This window comes from Triplophysa dalaica, chromosome 9 (assembly GCF_015846415.1).
Source record: "Triplophysa dalaica isolate WHDGS20190420 chromosome 9, ASM1584641v1, whole genome shotgun sequence".
Taxonomy (NCBI): Eukaryota; Metazoa; Chordata; class Actinopteri; order Cypriniformes; family Nemacheilidae; genus Triplophysa; species Triplophysa dalaica.
The window spans coordinates 21,872,889-21,892,741 of NC_079550.1; the positions used below are offsets into that span (position 1 = coordinate 21,872,889).

At 37.4% G+C, this 19,853-nt stretch overlaps 1 protein-coding gene across 3 annotated transcripts in view; it reads right to left on the reverse strand.

The window, feature by feature from the left end:
• Positions 1–19,853, reverse strand: part of atm (ATM serine/threonine kinase) — a 42,785-nt gene that overhangs the window by 3,140 nt on the left and 19,792 nt on the right. For 2 of the 3 annotated variants that reach the window (XM_056756724.1, XM_056756723.1), the window contains exons 28-54: positions 19,588–19,714; positions 19,296–19,495; positions 18,396–18,570; positions 17,739–17,903; positions 16,961–17,093; positions 16,294–16,389; positions 16,042–16,213; positions 14,914–15,055; positions 14,582–14,758; positions 13,957–14,134; positions 13,746–13,863; positions 13,105–13,263; positions 12,164–12,272; positions 10,660–10,748; positions 9,236–9,565; positions 7,857–7,961; positions 6,312–6,431; positions 5,949–6,183; positions 4,916–5,083; positions 4,710–4,829; positions 3,822–4,039; positions 3,500–3,707; positions 3,293–3,412; positions 3,078–3,218; positions 2,813–2,951; positions 2,120–2,202; positions 223–363 (exon numbers count right to left, since the gene is read on the reverse strand). In XM_056756724.1, the coding sequence (XP_056612702.1) occupies positions 223–363; positions 2,120–2,202; positions 2,813–2,951; positions 3,078–3,218; positions 3,293–3,412; positions 3,500–3,707; positions 3,822–4,039; positions 4,710–4,829; positions 4,916–5,083; positions 5,949–6,183; positions 6,312–6,431; positions 7,857–7,961; positions 9,236–9,565; positions 10,660–10,748; positions 12,164–12,272; positions 13,105–13,263; positions 13,746–13,863; positions 13,957–14,134; positions 14,582–14,758; positions 14,914–15,055; positions 16,042–16,213; positions 16,294–16,389; positions 16,961–17,093; positions 17,739–17,903; positions 18,396–18,570; positions 19,296–19,495; positions 19,588–19,714 (4,168 nt within the window). The remainder of the gene's footprint in view (positions 1–222; positions 364–2,119; positions 2,203–2,812; positions 2,952–3,077; positions 3,219–3,292; positions 3,413–3,499; positions 3,708–3,821; positions 4,040–4,709; positions 4,830–4,915; positions 5,084–5,948; positions 6,184–6,311; positions 6,432–7,856; positions 7,962–9,235; positions 9,566–10,659; positions 10,749–12,163; positions 12,273–13,104; positions 13,264–13,745; positions 13,864–13,956; positions 14,135–14,581; positions 14,759–14,913; positions 15,056–16,041; positions 16,214–16,293; positions 16,390–16,960; positions 17,094–17,738; positions 17,904–18,395; positions 18,571–19,295; positions 19,496–19,587; positions 19,715–19,853) is intronic. The other variant, XM_056756725.1, reaches the window with a different exon arrangement.

Below are 19,853 nucleotides of genomic sequence, written 5' to 3' on the forward strand. Positions count from 1 at the left end.
TATCACAGTAATCTTGGGTTCCAGAAGATTCAATACATACAGTACCCATCGAATATTTTTGAACACTCAAGTTTTTTTTCTTCTTTATATTTAAAAACTTCTGATCTGATCGGTTTAGGTCTTCATAATGTTATCAGAAATTCATTATAATCGGAAACTATAAAGTATGTACTGTAGACACCGAACCTTTGAATGATTATGGTTTGTGGCAAATAACCTGACCTTGACTAGCTGTTTCCTGGTCAGGCCGTCTGAGCCGACACAGTCGATTATCTTCGGTAGGTTGACGCCTCCAGCCAGGTGAAAGTAAGGTTTGAATGACCTGACAGACACAAGGTCTTCATATCTGCCTGATGGATCCACCTAGATAATACAAGTTAATGATATTAAAATGAAAGGTCTGTCATCATTTACTCACCAATCTCATAGGACTCTCTTTGTTCTTGGGAAACAGGGGCAGGATTCATAAAACATCCTTAAGATGAAAATCTAACATATGTTTTCTTAAAGTCCCAGTGATATTAAAAATTACAATGTTTATTTTTTCATGAAATATTGCAGCGTTTATTGTAAAAAGCTTATCAATGTGGTTCATTCTCTTTTTAAAATTTGTGTGGCCTCATAATCTTCGGATAATATCTGAAAATCTGAAAAGACTATCCATCTTAAATGACGTATGTTAGACGGCATGGGCGGAGCATCCCTTAACTCCTCCCCTTCAACTGTCAGTCTGCTGCCAGTTTTGTTTTAAAACGTAACGGCTGTTTTTATATGTCCAATCAAAGCGCTGAGAAAGACGAAAGCCACGCCCACTATTTTTCTCATTCCAAATTCCATTCCATTTCACTCGGAAATGCGCCACAATATGGACGTTAAAGCGACCTCCGCTTCAAGGGTATTATATAATTCAAGAAAAAAGTAAGGAATGTTTTGTTTTCCCTAGTTTTTCTTAAGATTGATTTAAGGAAAAAAAGAAAAATTAACAACATTTCTCAAAACAAAAGCTGTCGTGAATCTTAAAAAATTAAGAAAGCCTAATGGTTGTCTCAAAATGTGATATGTACATGTTTTGGGTTGTTTCACACGTGACAAAAACTGTTTTGAATCACGAATCCTAATTTTGATGTTAATTTGCCATTGAGGAATTTTTATATTGATATAATAATGATAAGCTCTAGCCCCCTTACTTAAGCTTTCTTTATTAATAACGAGTGCCTTTTACATTTATTCTGGGACAAAGCGACTTGAAAAACAGAGGGCCACAAAAACCTTAAACAATAATAAACATTCTGTTGTTTAAGCATTTTAGCAGTAAACATGTCATCTTGCATTGTTCACACGTGACCTTTAATAATCAAAAAGTACCATAATAATTCATTATTAGAACTATTGTAACTACAAGTAACTATTGAAATAATGCGTCTCGATATTGTACAAAATGTTTTGTACGTTTGTTCCAAATATTACTATCGCAATTAAATTGGCTGTTGGAAGATTATTTATTAATTTTCTGATATTTTAGCATGTGTAAAAAACTAAGGATGCCAATCTGCCACTCTTTCGATAAAGGCTGCAGTTATGATGGTTCTAGTTTTAGCGCCCCCTGTTAGAGGTTTTTGACAAGGTCTGCCGCAAACAATGTCCACATTGTGGCGGAATTTCTTTAACCTTGGACTTTGAATTCAAAAGATCTTGGCTTATTATTAAAAAAGGGCCAATCGAGAAATTAAATTGGCGTAAATCTGCTGAGCAGTGGGACCGATTTAAATTATTTTGAAGTATAAATGATGCATGTCACGTTTTGAGCAAATCAAAGAAAAATTCTAAATGGCAGACATTTTCAGCTCGCAAACACCTGAAATAAGAGAAAGCGATCAGATCAAGAATAACTACTCTTTTATATAGATCTTTAATTTCAGATATTACAGAATAGTTATCATAGATCGAAATGTTTCGTTAGTTTGACACTACTATACTGCTGTATAATTATAAACGACTTCTGTGACATCTTTGCTTGAATTGAATGCTAGTTGCATATTTTGTATTTTGTTTTCACACTTTTATACGAAATAGATTTTTATGAGACATCTCTGACCATAAAACGTTTTCATCTTTTTACCTTGATCTCCATGGTGGGAATGATGACATCATCAAGGTCTTTGATTTGCATGATTGGTTGTTCAGGCGGGATCGGTATGGCTTCTATGCAAACAAGATAACCCATCTTATTACCAGAGCATGTACATTACATTCAAAACATTGTATATATTAACATAGTACAACTTAATTACATTTCATCTTTATTCGACACTGATAAGAAATGTAACAAGCAGGAATGCACCGATACCATTTTTTAAAGACCGAGTATGAATACCGATATATTTTCTGGTACTCGGCGATACCGATACCTATAACCGATGCCTTGTTAATGTACAATTATGTTAATAAACCAGTATCTTACTGTTACATTTTCTTTTTTTTTTTTTCTTTTTTTTTTTTATGTCTACTTAAATTAAGTACTCTATTTGATTATGATACGTAGCACAATTTTACTCATACATTTACTTCAGTTTACTAAAGTTAAGTTAGCTGTTAGCTGTTCTTGTTAGGCTATAATACATTTGCCAAATTCCGTCCCCGTTCATAGGGCTCTATTTATGTCACGCGAGGTATTGGTCTTTGGTATCGGTGGATCATTACGAGTATGAGTACATGAGCTTGGTATCGGGCCTAGTAACGAGCAAGTTACAAGACTCGAAACCGACAGGAAACAACACACAAAATAAACGCTTGACTGGAGGGATGTACTTACTCTTCTCAGTTTTATGGCGACTTGCGTCCATGTACGCCAAAGTGATGTATGCACTGCAGAGTGTCTCAATGCCTTTGATCATCTTGGCTTTCTTTTTACGAACCATGTCAATGATCTTTCGAGCTACCTCTGCGCGCTCCTACAACACAATGTATTAAACAATATCATAAACCCCAAGTCTCAAGTGTTCGTGTACACTCTTGTCAGTATCCACGTAGATCAATGGTAAATAAATAATGTTTTGGCTGAATGTAGATATACATACCAAGTCCAAAGGCGAAGGCTGGCGTGCACTGCTCTTGGATATACGACTGCGAGAGAAACTCTCATCTTTGTTGGCGTTGACCAGGGCCAAGATGATGAAGAGAGTGTGGTGCGGGTGGTCCAGGGATGACTGACAGATCAGCTGAATACAGACCATGGACTTATTTAAGCTGCGATTCCACACTTGTGTAGTTCAAATGAAAAGCTCGAGGTTACCTCATTCAGAACAGTATGGAAACCAACGTCCTGTGAACTGGACACTTTTGTGCCCATTCGAGCAGCTAACTGGTACATCAGGGGCAGGAACTTATAGGACGAAATTTTCTTTACCCCAGTCTAACACCAACACAAACGAAACATCACTTACAACCACCAACAATAAGACATCTGCAACTCGTGCGAAAATTAGATTTGCAGTCTTACCCTCATCATGTCGTTGACTGTTTTGACATCGGCATTCTCCAGCCAGAGGGACGCCAGTCTAAAGACCCAGGTGTCATGTTCTTCTCCGAGCTCCAGGCACTGGATGTAGTTCTCCACAGCCTTGAGGAGGAAGCGGTTACGGTCAGTCTGGAGGTTGGCCATCGCCTTGACGTCCAGCTCGAGTTCCCTCTGAACTTTCACCGTGTACCTGCGCATGAATAAAATTGTGCTTGCACAGGAGGAAGCTTGTTTGTAGCCCTTATGGTGAGATACTTTCCCTGTCACTCCAATAGTAGTCACTACAGAGTAAAGTTCTGCTGACCTGTTGTTGATGACCTTCCTCTCCCGCATGAGATCCACTTCCTCCTTGGCCTTCTCCAGAAGCGCCTGTTTATTCTCAAACTCAGAGGACTTCATGTAATTCTCGATGCTCTGGTACTGTGCGTCAGAAAACCGTGCTAGCGAGAAGAAAGCCTGGGTTTTCTGGCTCTGGAGTTTAGTGTCGGATCCGGCACAATAGTCCTCGATCACCTCCACAGCCTGTCCGGCATCAATCACTCATTTAATGACATTCAATACACAGTATATAAAACACTTGTGTGGCGGTACCACGTTAACAATGATAAGACAATAACTGCACTTAAAGTCCCAGTGAAATGAAAAATTATGATTCCTATTTTTCCATTGAATATTGCAGCGTTTATTGTCAAGAGTTTTCAATGTGGATGATTCTCTTTTAAAGGTTTGTGTGCCCTCAACACCTGAAAATGCCCGCTAGCGCGACTATCCATCTCAAATGACGTAGCCATTTGTTGACTCCTCACCATCAACTGTCAGTCTGTTTCCAGTTCCATTTCAACACGCAACTGTTGGTTTTATACAACCAATCAAATCATGGTGAAAAATCAAGCCACGCACACTGTTTTTTCTGATTTCAATTTCCATTTAACACGGAAATGCACCAGAATGCGGAAGGAAGAACAATCGCATCTACCGGTTCACGGGGACTTTAACTGTAGAGAATGATTATGATGCCATTCAAAAAAGTATTACCCTGTTAAAATTCCATGCGCAAAAACATTTTTTTATCAGTAATATTATCCCAGTGTCCAATCTCAAAATAACAAATAACCTTATCCGTAATCATTTATTACTTTCCAGAAATCACTTCATTTCCCATTATGCCTTGTACAAAATATGACAGCTTTACCCTCTCCAGATATTTCTCCAGTATAACAGCAGGACTCTCCAAACAGGATTCGGCCAGCCAGTTCCCACACAGTCTCAAGCCTTCAGAAAACACCGGCACCAGAGCAGGATTCACAGACACCTGCTCACATAAACACATTTGTATTCGACACATACACAGAAATATACGAAATAGACGCAATATATACGGTCTTCTCGCCCACTTACTAAATCATCCAGTTTGTGGATCATCTGTTTGAGCAGCCCCAGAGCTAGCCCCTGTTCTCTCTTCACCCAGAACACCTGAGCCTCCTCCAGCTGCCACGCCCACGAGACCATGCCCCCAGCGCTGGCCACGCCTTTCTGCTTCATGTGAAAAACTGCTCGCTCTGCCAGCTACATGAACAAAAACACACAAAGCTGGAGTCACATTCTTTAAGGATAACCATGTGATAATAATAAGAAGCGGTCTCCCCAAAACGACTAACTGGCCGACACCAGTATTTGCCACTTGCTAACTTATTTTACCATTCTTCATTACATTATATTAATGTTTCGATGTAATTCTACAACATTACAATTACTTAGCATTATACAACTCAGGTTCCTTATATTGGCCTTGTTGATGGTACAGCCAATTTGCTTATGCATTTGTAAAATCCCCCCATAGAGGGCGCACATTCAAAAAAAAAAAAAAATGGCGTAGCGTGATGACGCTGTCAAGATGCGTGGAATGATGGGATCTGTTGTCTTCAACTCCACCGCTGATGCCGATCAATCAGACGGGAATGAGAAATCATGTTCATCATGATCCTACGTCAGTAAAGGCGCTAACAAAGGGTAACACGGATATCACGCCATTGACGCTTTTACAATTGCACATTTCTAACTATTCACAAGCATTTGGAAACATTAGCGATATTTTAAGTACTCAAGGGAAAAAAATATCTTAACACTTGCCTAGTGGTTTTTGGATATTTTACTTTACCATCTGCGCCTTTAAATGAGCTTTCCTGTAGCTCAGTGGTAAGAGCATAATGGTATCAAGGTCATGGGTTCAATCCCAGCACATATTGAAACCAATTGCACATATTGAACATATTGCACATATTAGATTGCACATATTGAAACCAAATGTATAGTACAATACAATATAAGTCGCTTTGGATAAAATCATCTGCCACACGCATACATGTAAATGTTTAAATGAAACATAAATGGCAATTTTAGCAAATTCAAAATACACAAGAATGAAGAGCACCTGTGTGTTGCCTGCCGCACGAGCGAGTTTGCACAGCTCCATCAGGTGTGAGGAATAGGCCGATATCAGGTAGCTCTTCCTGTCAGGATCTGTCGCTGAGGAAATCAGGCTTTCCTGTATTGAAGAGCGCAGGGCTAAAACGGGCTCAACCAGACTGAAATCACTATCAGTCAAGAGATCTGAGTGTTGCTGCCATTTCCCGTAGACCTCATTCAGAGCGGAGTCAGTTATAGGCCTGTCAAGAGCAAAGAAATCAATTACCACGTGTTTTCAACTTCATTTCTGTACTGACACACAAACATTTAAATTACATGCAGAATCTATGAATACATAGAAGCAAAAACAGTGATAGGATCTGGCGACCTTGCGAAAAGATCCTGGACACTCTGGAGTTCGGCGATTCTCTGCAGGTTACAAAGTGCAGGGTAAAGTGAAGAAGCAGCCTCCAGACTGCCACGACACAACTCCTCCACCTCATGACCTCTGACAAAACACACGCGCACACAAGTCAGATTAAGGTCAGTCCGCACCAAGAACGATAACTATAGAGATAATACAGTTTACTTTTACATTATTTTGTTTATAGTGAGCTTTTACAATGTTGCGTTATTTCAAAGCACCTTCACAGATAGATAAGCAAAACGAAACGAAAAAGAGACAAAGGTAAAATTAGGGATGAACCGATGCATTGGCAATTAGGGCCCAATGATTTCAGTGATGCGGAAAACACAGATGGAAAGTAGTAAACACTACAGAAAGTAGCACTGAACAGCTAAAAAAATTCAAATTGTGCTATGAATAGCGTTAATAATAATTCAGCCGCTGATTAAATATGCAATCTGCTTGTTCTGCAGGTGAATGAGTGGTGTGGTTTTGTGTACTTTTTAGCATCTTGTGGACGAGAACACAAAAACTGAATCAGCGCTGCGCTAACAGAGTTTACCTAGGTGCATTATACCATTTCATTTGAGAGAAGCTGCTGTCAAACTTTGCAACAAGCCGTCAAAATGAAAGTCTGTCGTCAAAATAAAAGTCCAGGTAACCACTTGACAAAACTGCTACTAAAAATTTCCAAAACTACAAATTAAATGCAAGTAAAAAAGATGTAAGAGAATGGTTCATATTAACATAGCTGTACACCGCAAGAAAAAAAGAAAACACAGAATCCAGAAATTTAGGGAAAAAAATAAAATTGATTTTCCTAGGTCCCTAGTTTATTAGTTAACTGCATGGAGGCAATGAGTTAGATGTTTGTACGTACAATGTTTTTCTTTGGGCAAAATAGTTATTGTAAATAGCAACAGGACAGACTTTATTTAAATGTATTAAAGAAATGTTACATTTTAAGTCAAATTTAAGTTAATGTTTTTAATAAAATAAATATTGGAAAGCAAAAATAACCTTTGAAGATTGTCATGTTGTCTTATTGTATTTTTACCTTAACTTATCATATTTATACATTTACGCACACTTACACTTGTGTCTCTCTGTTTAATGTTAAATGGATCTAATTTATGTTCAGGAAAATTACTTGAATGCAGAAAAATTAGCTAACATTGTATAAAACTGTATACAAATGACCAATATCGGTATCGGAATTGGCTGATAGTTGTTTGTTAAAATCAGTATCGGCCCAGAAAATCCTATCAGTGCATCCATAAATAAAATACATTTCAGTACTAAGCAATGTAAATGGAGTTTAAAGAATTTTAAACTAATCTAATATATCAGCAGTCTACCGGTGAGCACAGCTGCACATAGTAGCTCTGAGTAAAAGTTACTGAGTATCTAAGATGACAGCTATATTTGCACCCGACCACTGTCCAATGTAGTTATTTTCTTTCATTTAGAGTGTTTTGTCATCTTTGGTGTGGACAGGGTTTATACAGGAAGATGTGTTCTGGTTACCTGGCATAGTTGAGTGTTTGCTCAAACAGGGAGAATTCTTTATCCCTCAGAGCCTGAAGAGAGCTGAATAGAGACTCATTGATTCCAGGCTTCAGCTTCTCAGTTCTACACAAACGAAAATATAAATAACGAGTCATTTATAAATACCATGATCCTTAAACGTCCTCTTTTCCCAATAAAAACTGTGAAATATACCTGTAAATTCTCACTATAAAGTTGGAAGATTAGATTCTCACAGAATCATAATTTCAACACAATACAGGTCAGCACTTACACAAACACATTATCATAAGGGGGCATAACAACAATATATTGAGGTATCGCATATCGAAATACAAAACCATCAAGTATTGTAGAGCTAGGGCTGTCAAGATTATGAAATTTGCCTGACGATTAATTATCTAATAAATCATTGCGATTATGACGATTAATTGTTTGTTTTAGAGCTTTGACCTTTAATTCTCATACACTTTGATTCAGCTTTGAAACGACCATGTTTTTCTAAATATAAGACAGTTTTTTTCAAGGAAATGCATCAGAAAAAAATGGTTCATCATATATTTAAGGTTTAGGCTTTTAGTGTCGATAATACTACCGCTAAATACTTGCAAATTAAGTAAATTGATCAGGAGTGGATTGAAGCCACCATTAAAATTCTATCAGTCATTGAAAAGCTTCTAGTCTGTTTTTTTCTCACTTGCAAAACAACAATAACATGTTACTTCTATGTTGATGAAACCTTGGTAGGCTTTTTTTCACACTGAGATTATCTTAAATAATATAAAAATGAACTGCGGGTTATTTTTATGGTATATGCTTTAGTTTTTCTTTATGATTGAGTTGTGGTGGTAGATTTTACAAGTATTACTATGCTTTAGTTACAATATACACACTGAAATATGAAATAAGCAGGCACTACAGCTCCCCCTAGTGTCTTCTATAGAGATGTGCAATGAGATGATCCTTTAATAATCGTGACAGCCATACATAGAGCTATTAAAATATGTATATGGCAATATATTATTCAATGACAATTTAAGTTAAAATTCAGTTTTATTTTTCTGAAAATAAGATAGATCTAATCAGTTTTTATGAGTTTACATAAAAACGGTTGAATTAAACTTTGAATGTCATCGATTCTTTAACAAATGTAACTAAAATAGTTTATCTTTTGGAAAAAGATCTGTCATTTGAGTGTCAGTTTAATATATATATATATTTTTTTTTAACAAATATCATGATGCAACTGTTGATCGTAAACCCAGCATCTTTACACCCCTAATTATGGTGACCTCTTTATTGGACTATGGTCCAAAAACTCTTATTATGGCCACATCTCTTAAAACTACAGAAGGAGGCAAACACAACCCCCCACGCACCTTTCAGGCAGATCACAGTCCCACTGTGTATTTCTCCACGCAGCCTGAAAACGCAGCTCTCTCAGTTCAGGACTGGACTCCACCCCCTCTCTCTCCAGCCCGTGCAGATATGTGCTCAGAATACTAGACAAACCAAAGTTCTGCAGAGCCTGTGAAAACACAAACTCAATACCGCTCACCTGATCCGAGTTTAGTCTGTAAGCATCCAGACCAGAGGTCATGCGTACCTCCACTATGCCGATCTGTCGTGTGACCTCTGGGAGGTTGGAGTGAAGGTCATATGAAACCAAAGCTTTTTCCCACATGGCCTCATGCTCATACGTTCGAATCCTGGAGACCACCAAACAAATACCAAATTTAGAAATGTTTTAACTAAATGAAAACAATGCAACGCTTGCTATATATATATACATAGATATATATTTTTGTCATTTAGCAGACACTTTTATCCAAAGCGTATATATAGTTATACACAATAAGGAATCATATAAATGTAAATACAATATAAAAAAAAAATTGGGCATTTCCAAATATGGTGACAAACCTGTCCCTACACTGTTTAGCATGTAAAAAGCTTGGAAATACAAAAATCCACCCTATTTAGCCATAAATACGCAACTATGAACTATTAAGAGTTTTTTTTTAAATCTGTATAGTTTTGCACATTTTCTTTCTAAATTAGTTTACATTTTATTTGTACTTGAAAAAACATATGTCCCCCTTCCTTTGTTCAACACCTTTCTATGTTTAAAAATGTCATTTTTATTTATTTTTAATTAAGTTTAGTAATTACAGATTATTATTTCATTATAACAAGTACAGGGTCTAATAAATGCATACAAATCCAAACCAAAATAAAACTCAATGCAAATAAGAATGAAATAAAGAACGATTTAAAGAAAGAAAGAAATAAAGAAGATTTAAGGTGTCCATCATTGTAACATTGAGTGTTAACATGCACAAAATAAAAGGATATCTATAAAAAAGCAGCTTAAAAAAAAACATGTTTTTCACTTGTTTTCATGCATAGTAAAAAACCAGCTACGCAGAAAACCGCTTTTACACGGAAGTTTGAGAATTGCCGGGTTTCTCACGTGCAGTGACCTCATCGTAGATAGTCTGTTAAGTTATTAAAAATACAGCGGGTGAACGGTCAGAAGCTGTATTTTTACATCTCTTCTCATGTCCGCAGTACCTTCATACGCATCAATAGTTCTTCATTTTGACGTTTCTACATCAACTGTATGATTTCAGAGCAGGCGTTTATACGTCATTTTACTATTACTTCAGTTTGGGACTTTCACTACTTTGTTTCAGACATGCATACATAAACAAAACTAAAAGAAAACGGAGTAATGTGCAAAAACCACTGCTGCCAAACGGAATAATACATTTTTTTGAGTGAATAACAAAAAAAGTGTCACCTAGTCAGAGGACTGACTAACTTGCCCTCTCCACACCCGTATAGACTGTCAGGTTCTCCAATGCACCTATACACTTCAATGAGAAGATCCTGAGACAAATCAAAACAGATCATGAGTATGTAATGGGTTCAAAAGAATAATTTCAGAGGATGTGCGACAGCCCAAAACCTGCAACAATAGGATGTTTGCAGATGACAACTGTGAGAAGTGCCGATGGAGGGCAGCAAGTGATTTTCTCCATAGGAATTATAACAAACACAAAATCCTTATTTTTGCTTCGTTGTTTTTGTTTAAATCGATCAAACCATGAAAGTTGTTTTTATTGTGTAGCAAAAGTTGGCGTTCTTTTGAAGAGGGAAAATGCCAGTATTCACAAAGAGAGATAAAAGTGGTTTGTAAACCGAAATCTATGGTTGGGATGAGCCGAGACGGATGACTTTCTTAAACACTCAAGACCAGGTGAGCTCAAATTTACTGCTCTAGAATCTTGTCATGAACTCTAGCTTCAAAGATCGAGTCCTGATTAAACGGATAAAGTTCACGTTAAGCGTTTCTCCCCATAGAAGTCCATTATGCTGTGTTCACTAAAACGCCAAACGACCACGTTCACAGTAAAAGTTCATTATTTTTGTGTGAGTAACGCGATCTGACAAATATTTTCAAGCTTCGCAGAAGACGAGACTGATGTGCGTTAGCGCCGTCGCCGGATTCTCATCATACGCATCTTTGCGTTGACTTTGCATGTAATTTACTCGCGCAAAATGCTTAATTTGTGTTTGGTGTGAACCCAGCATCATAATTAAATACCTTAAAGTGCCAAAACAACAACCACTTAAAAACTAATTAATTGTAATAAACACTAAAAGAGCAAGCACTTATTCAAGGGATAAGAATATTCGTTAAGCTTGTTACTCATTAAAGTTCATTATAAAGAAACCACAAAACGTGGCTCAAGGCAGCGACAAACTGAGAACAGAACTTTTCGGTTATCATGTTTATGTTTGATATCATGTGATTGTCTTTCTGTGGTTGTTGTTTTGGTACGTTAAGCTGTTTCCTTATAATGGACTTCTATGGTGAATAAACGCATGTTTCACTTTATCCATACTTTTAACGGAAGCTAGAGTTTATTACAAGTAAGGTATGACAGAAATTTGGGTTTACCTGGTCCTTGAACATAAGTACTTTGAGCTTCTGATAGTGAATTCCTATCGAGAATATAACTTGCTGCTCTCGTCATAAAAACCATGTGATTGCAAACAACCTATACGGCCGTGACTATATTTACAACATGGCACTGCCTCACAGTGCCTTAATACAATTATAAAATAATTAGTATATAATAATAATTTTACAACATAAATCGATTCTTTGATGCCAGTTCAGATCTTTAGCTCCTATTCCAGTTCAATGTAAATCAGGTCACGGCTCTGCATTACAGTGAATTAACAACAGCTACTGATAAATCAATAATCACGGTTCTTATTAATATGATATCACACACCTGTAGACTGATGCCAGAGTCTTCTAAACTCTTTTCATTAACTGTGCCAATGGACAGAGTCTGGCTGGCCTCATCAAATGTGATCCTCCTCGACGCTCGAGACTGTGACCTGTAAATAAATAATGGGAGACTCCACTAGTTTTCTAATAATGACAACAGCACAATCCATTCAAGAATCTACACAGCAAATACAAACACTGGGAGAAATGGTATTTATTAAAGGTCCAGTGTGTTGTTTTGGGAGGATCCGTTCACAGAAATGCAATATAATTGACACAGTGTCTTTAGAGGTGAATAAAGCGTTTTGTTTTTATTACCTTAGAATGAGCTATTTCTATCTTCTATATGCATAAAGACGATCAATTCTCAACTTTGTCGAGTCTCTAGACACGCCCAAGCTAGATGTCGCTAGGCTACCAATGGAATGAATGACATCGCCTCGCTTTGTCACTGGCGTTTTGAACAGGGCGTTATTGACAATGTGAAGATGACGTCACGGCCTATGATTCATGTTGCGGTGGCGCCGCCATCTTGGAAGGATCATACTCCACTGCTATAATTGTTTTGATATGTACAGTAACTTGTTTCGTATGATATACGGAGAAATCGAGAGTGAAAGAACCATGGGCTTTTCCACTGGTAATGCTATTGCAGTTTTTAACGCAGTAAGACCGACCTCCTGTTGTTTTTTTCCAAATCAAACAAGAAAAACAAAACACTGCATTGAATGCGCTACCAGCAATCCTTCAAAGATGGCGCAACATTCAACGTGGGGTGACGTGGATTAACAAGCTCTATAGATGCCGTTAAATTTCATACACTGGACCTTTAAATTAAACTTGAATTATACAGAAACTAAAGAGATGTTACAGAGAAATCAATATTTTATCATTTTAAATATTAAGTTCAATAAATTTGACAGAGTTTTTTTCTTGCGATACCTTCGGCTCTGCTCCATGTTGGATCTGATCTTGTCCACATAGATCTCAGAGTACAGGAGAGCCGTGAAATGGGCAGAACACAACTGAGCAGCTCCGGCCACCTCCAGATAATTCAGATCCAGCCAGAAGTTTGAATCGCACACTGTCCCGTATTCATTACTGTCAAAACACAAGATGTCAGAGTTTAAAACGCCTGCTTTTTCTAGTTTGAAGAGCTGTAAACATGTCTTGAATCATTTTTTTTTATAATTTTCACTCAAATTTGATGGCTCCCAGTATGAATATGAAAGAATATGGACAAACAATATACCAACTGAAAGAACAGAGTCTCTGCTTTTAAACAAAAACTGTTTCTTTCTATCTTTGATTAGCTATTCAATTCATGCACTTTGCCCTTTCAGCTTCAGAACGATAAATAAAAAAACGGATCAAATATTTACTGTTTCTAGCCTCTAGAGATGCTGTCTTTCAGAAAATGTTTTTCAGCGAAGAAACAGATACCCAAAAAATTCTGTGTTTGGCAGGTAAAGAGTTAATAAATCAAACCTAGAAACTGAATATCACAACTGCATTTATAATGATAATCATAAAATCACGATGCTTTGGCCACAGAGAAGGAAGGTCAAGTAAATTCCTCCGACCTTCCATGTGCCACTGGTCGAGCCTGTTGTCTGAGGTAGTCTATGACTGTCAGCATGCTTCGGAGAGACGGCTTATCTACTGCGGCCTGGTTCCCAAAATCTGTATTCCCTGTTAAAACTAGAAACATGCGCTCTTGTTAAATACAGAAACCTTTCCAAAAATCACACAAATTCTTGTTGTGAACTGGCCTTAACAAATGTGATTTTGTACCCGAGTCTGATAGCATGGGGGTGGTGGGACGGCTGGTGGGTGTTGAGGGTCTGCAGCACTGACTAAAGAAGCTCTGGATATGTGTGGATAAGAGCTGTCTCCAGGACCCATCCGCATCTCCCAGAAGAATATCGTGAATGAAGAGCGGCAACATCCTCTGGCAAAAATCGGTTTTCACCTGCAGAGCACACGAGCGTGCGATTCGTCGAAACATTATTTCTATTAAGATTGACAAATTAAAGATATCTTTACCCACCCTTACTTCAAACCTGTATAAATCACTTTGTTCTGATGAATGCTGAGAAAGATATTTGGATAAAATGACACTTCTGGGACATCATGTACTACCATGGTAGGAAAAACTGAATTGTTCTTATAGGTCCCCCAGAACTGCTTGCTTTACTATTTCTTCCAAAGTGTCTCATTTTGTGTCCAACAGAACCAAAAATATACAGTATTTATTTCTACTATGGTAGTGGACGATGTCCCAGAACTGAGACGTGCTGACCTTCTTCCAAATATCTTTCTTTGTGTTCAACAGAACAAAGAGTTTTATTCCGGCTCCTGAAGGTGAGTAGACGATGAAAGAATTTAAATTTCTGGCTGAACTTTTCGTCTAATGTACCTCACAGAGAGGTCTGGTGAGAAGCAGAGCCTCATCCTGGACTCCTCCGCTGTCTAACAAGGCCGTACACAGATTCTTCAACCAGTCCTTGTGTCCACCGGGCTGCACAGACCACAGGTCAGGACTGTCCAGTCTCTCTCTGGACTCTGAGGTCACCTCCACGGTCAGGGTGGGCTCCTGTGGCAAAGACCGCTCACTTTCACAACTCGTTATATTTTGCAGTGTATGTTTATATTGTTTTTAATTTATGCATTTATTCATTCAACTTGTCCACTAAGATGATTTCATGTACACATCGAGTACAGCATGTACAGTAGGTGTGAAACACTTGCCCGTCTCTTGGCAGAGCGGAAGGGGTTTAGGTACGCCAGCATCGGGTTCCTTTTACTGCTCTTCAATTGACCGAATTCAAGAGCAGACTCGGTGGCCAAGATGTTCTTTAGACACACACCAGCCGCCTGACGCACCGCAATACTGAAATAAAGGAGAAACACGTCATAGAATGTCACTGTTTTGGTTCGTTTTAAAGGCTAGACAGGAAGTACGGGTTATAGGCAAACCCCAAAATGTTCGCTTTTTAGGACCTAACCAGAATATTCAGCAGGAAAATGAAATCGTAGGATTTGATTCGATCAATATTGAATTAACGGGGACCAAATGCTTCTAGTATTGTTCCAGCGAGCTACATCGATGTCGTCAGGTTTTATTTACTTTTTATTCCGTTTTCTGTTTTTTGAAGTGATATAATACTTTATATAATAATATTATATGAAGAGTTTGTTTCCAAATATATATATAAATGAAGAGATTGGTTCCAAAATTAGAGAAGTAAGAAAAATCTTAGAAAAAAATCTGTTTATTTTTATTGTGCATTCCAATTAATATCAATCAAACTGCAGTTGGTTTTTTTTATTTAAGCCATAATAACAAAAAAATACAGCTAACTAACACAATTAAACACAATAAAAACATTATAACAATAAAAAACATGATCTTTGATTTTTTCTTAAATGGTTTTATCGCATTTTGGAATCAAACTCTTCATATATATATATATATATATATATATATATATATATATATATATATATATTAATTTATATAATATTATATTTAAAGAGTTTATTTTCGAAATGAGATAACTCAGTTCTTAAACAGGTTCAAAAATCATTTTATTATTATGTTATGTTTTTACTGTTTTTATTTAGTGAGTTAGCTGTATTTTTTAGTAATGCAACTTCAGTTGGTTTGTTTTGATTTAATCCATAATAACTACAAAAATACAACACAATAAAAACATGATAACATAATAGGACACGTAATATTTTTAAAACAGAGTTATCTCATTTTGGAATCAAACTCTAAATATAATATTATTCCACGTCAAAAAAACAAAACTGATCACCAGAACAAGTTTTGAACCTTATCTCAAGAATCAAAGAATGAGATATTTGTCGTGCCTGTGATGTGTGAGTGCGTTGTCCATGCAGTTCAGAATGATGAAGATCCACTGAATAGCAACTTCGGGAAACAAACGAGCGGCCTTAGCATACAGCTGATCCTTCCCATGATGCAATGCTATTGTTGACAAGTCGACAGGTCCAAGTTCCCCTAAGCACCGACCGACAGCCTCTGAATACAATCCCACAAGTAGCGTCTTAATGAAAAACATTTATTTTGGATAAAACTTTACAATAGTGAGAAGGACTTACCCAGGATGTCTCTTCCGCCGGGGTGGTTGGCTGCGATTTTGCAGAGCTGGAGAAGGTTCAAAACCAGCTTAAGCAGAACACAGCCCGATGGGTCAACTACACCAACAAATCATATGTGAACATCGACCGACCTCTTATAGGATTTCAGATTTTTATAATATTACATATGAATTCAATCGGCTGGTGTTACATCACAAAGACGAAAGACAAAATGCAGCAATAAAATATGCATATCATATAATATATTAAAATAAACAGAAAAGTGTTAAACTGTCATATTTAAGGTCATTTGAATGCTGTTTAACGCTTCGCTAAAATATAAAAAAATGTAGAGTTATGTATCTGTTGTCATGTGATTTCACATGATAGTTTGTTAAGGCACCAAATAAATTATGTTTAGGAAGTCTGGGGATATTATGTTACAGAAATGAATAATTTGGTACATAAAATTTTCACTTTTGTATTGGTTTTTAATCATCGAACACAGACATACGACTGTTAAAGCAATGCTTGTCCCGCCCCTTCTGTGCTGTGATTAGACGGCACCATTGACAACACATTTTTCAATTCTCTGGGACCAGAAATGTGAAATAACGTTTTTTTTTTCTGAACCGTCTTATCAAATGTAAGTAGCTTGTGCTTGTGGGAAAACTGAATTTATGCTGACCGTGACATTCTCTCAGAAGCTGAACTATCTGCTGTTTGTGGCTGTGAAGCTGCCTTTTCAAATCTTTCAATCCCTCCAGACGCGTCAACGGCAGCGAATCGCATGACGTCACAGAGAGAAAATGCTCTATTTCCTGAAGAGGATGAAAACAAAAGCAAGAAAACGTCAAAGTTATTTCTAAGATATGAATTCAGATTACCGAGATGTGAATGTGTTCTTTCGAGAACGACAACTTTCTATCCCTTAAAGGAGCAGTTCACCTTCGAAATGAAAATACTGTCTGCGTTTACTTACCCTCTTGTCATTTTAAACCTGTACGAGTTTATTTCTTCCGCAGAATGCAAAAGAAGATATTTTGACGTTTACAATACAAATGAATGGGGGGGCCAACATTTTTCTAAATATCTTCTTTTGTGTTGTTTGGGTTCATTGTAAAGGTGAACTACTCCTTTAAGAAATCGTGTTGCTTTGTGAATGAAAAAGCCTGTTACTCTTAACTGACAGACATTTGGAGCAGATCAAAACCTGAAAATAACATTTCCATTAAGTTCCTTCATATTATTAAGTAGTTTTTGCATTTCTCCAGGACCCTGTCTTATTGAAGAACCATGTTTACAATTTGTGTATCGTAAAGCTGCTTTGCAAGAATGCACGCAGTGAAAAGCGCTATGGAAAGTAAACTAAATTCAAATGAATTGCATTATTGTTTGTGAGAATGACGCATTATAAGAGATATTGCTGATTGCGGCAGCATTAGTGAATCAGGACAGATATTGACCTGTCTGAGGGTGAATGTTCCCGAGTTGTACTTGAGAGCATGTTGGGCGGCTCTGAGCTCTCTGAAGGCCGGGCGGTCGGGGAAAGGCTCCAGAAGGGGTATGGCTTTCTTCAACATCCGGTTCTCTGGGTTCTCCATCACTAAAAATCTCAGCAGACGAAGGACCTGAAAGCATCCAAACGTACAGCCTTGTTGTTGCTTAGCAACATAGCAAGTGTTACATTCAACATTATTTTGTTGGTGATCAATTTAATTTGGATTTATTTTAAATGCCCATTCACATCAATAACAATAACTATAAAATAACTCAAATGGTCACTTTATTGGTCCGCACCAACAAACGATAAAGTTATGTTTATTATAACTCAGCTTTCCTGTAGCTAAGTGGTAAGAGCATGGCGCCAACAACGGCAAGGTCGTGTGTTTGATCCCAGGGATTGCACATACTTGGAAAAAAAATGTAAGTCGCTTTTGATAAAAGCGTCTGCAAAATGCATAAATGTGAATGTAATTATGACCATGTGCACTTCAGTACACTTTAAATGTGTGCGCCCATTAAATCGAATGTTTTTAAATGATCTGCTGTCACTGATTTATTCTTCATTAAAAAAATCAATACACATACAGCAACACAAATTATATCATTCCTTCTTGTACCTGCTGGGATATGGCTGACTGTTGGGTGACCTGTGCTGTGAGAGTACCCACAATGACCTGCAGGTGGCTCTCCAGAGCATCGTCACAGTATTCCACAGCCGTCTGACAGACCAGAGACAGCAGGTCACAACACAGAGAGAGACTACGTGTGGACACCTCATTCAGCTGAAATGATCTGCGAGAGACAACAAGACAGGTCCCGGTGAAAAGTAAAAATTTGAATTCTTATTTTTTCATGAAACATTGAAGCGTTTATAGTGAATAGCTTATCTTTGTGAGTCATTTCCTTTTTAAAATTCATGTTCCCCTCATAATCTTCAATTAAAATCTGAAAATGACAATCCATCTTAAATTGCATAAATTAGACGGCTTGGGCGGAGTATCTGTTAACTCCTCCCCTTCTACAGTCAGTCTTCCGTCGGCTTCCTTTCACATCCACATCCAATCAATTTTCAGTGAAAAACGCAAGCCACACCCACTAATTCTCTCCTTTGAAATTCCTTTTCACTCGGAAATGTGTCAGGACACGGAAGAAAAAACGACCGCTTCATGGGGACTTTAATGTCAGTGTTACGTTCCATCAAATAAAAATAATAATTCATTACTTATTCACAATCTTGTCATTCATGATCTTTACATGACCCTTTCTTTTGTGGAACACAAAAGAAGATATTTTGAGAAATGTGTTCATACAATGACAGTCAATGGTGTTGTTTAGTGACCGACATTCTTCAAAATATCTTTTTTTGAAATGACATGTTTTTCGGTCGATCTATCCCTTCATCCATAAACAGATTTACATTTACAAATGACTTTCTAGCTAAATGACTATGGACTAAAAAAGCATATTTTTATGCTTGTTAAAAGCTTGTCGCCGTGTACGTGTACATGCAAGCAAACCTGCTGTTAATGTGGTGAATGAGTGTATAGATGATATCTCGCAGCACAAAGGCCCAAGCTCCGCCCAGTCCATCCTTCACCTCTCTGAGCAACAGGCCGACAAACAGATGGTACATCATGAGGATTCGGTGTCTCTCGTAAGCGTTGGTGGTCTCAGCTGCTTTCTGACAAATGGCTACGAGGATCTTCTGAATGGACATCTAGGACATTTACAAAAACAATCACAGGCAGGCGTTCAAAATATGTCCGGCGGGCAAATTTTCCTTCATGACAGTTTGATTCAGAGACTCACTGGTGTCTTGGACAGTATGGTGACCAGAGACTTGTTCCCGGCACTGTGACACTTGCTCAGGTAATCCAGCGTGGCTCTGATCACATATGAGCTGAAGAATGGAGGGTTTGGTGCTGGATCTAACTCTCTGAAACAAATACAAAAATACAGCAAATTTGTCTTATGAAGTCGTACATCTCTTATGTTTTCACTTGGAATGGCATAATGAATGTTTTAAATGTTAAATAAACGTTTGAATTGCCATAAAATGTTATAAAACAAAAGAA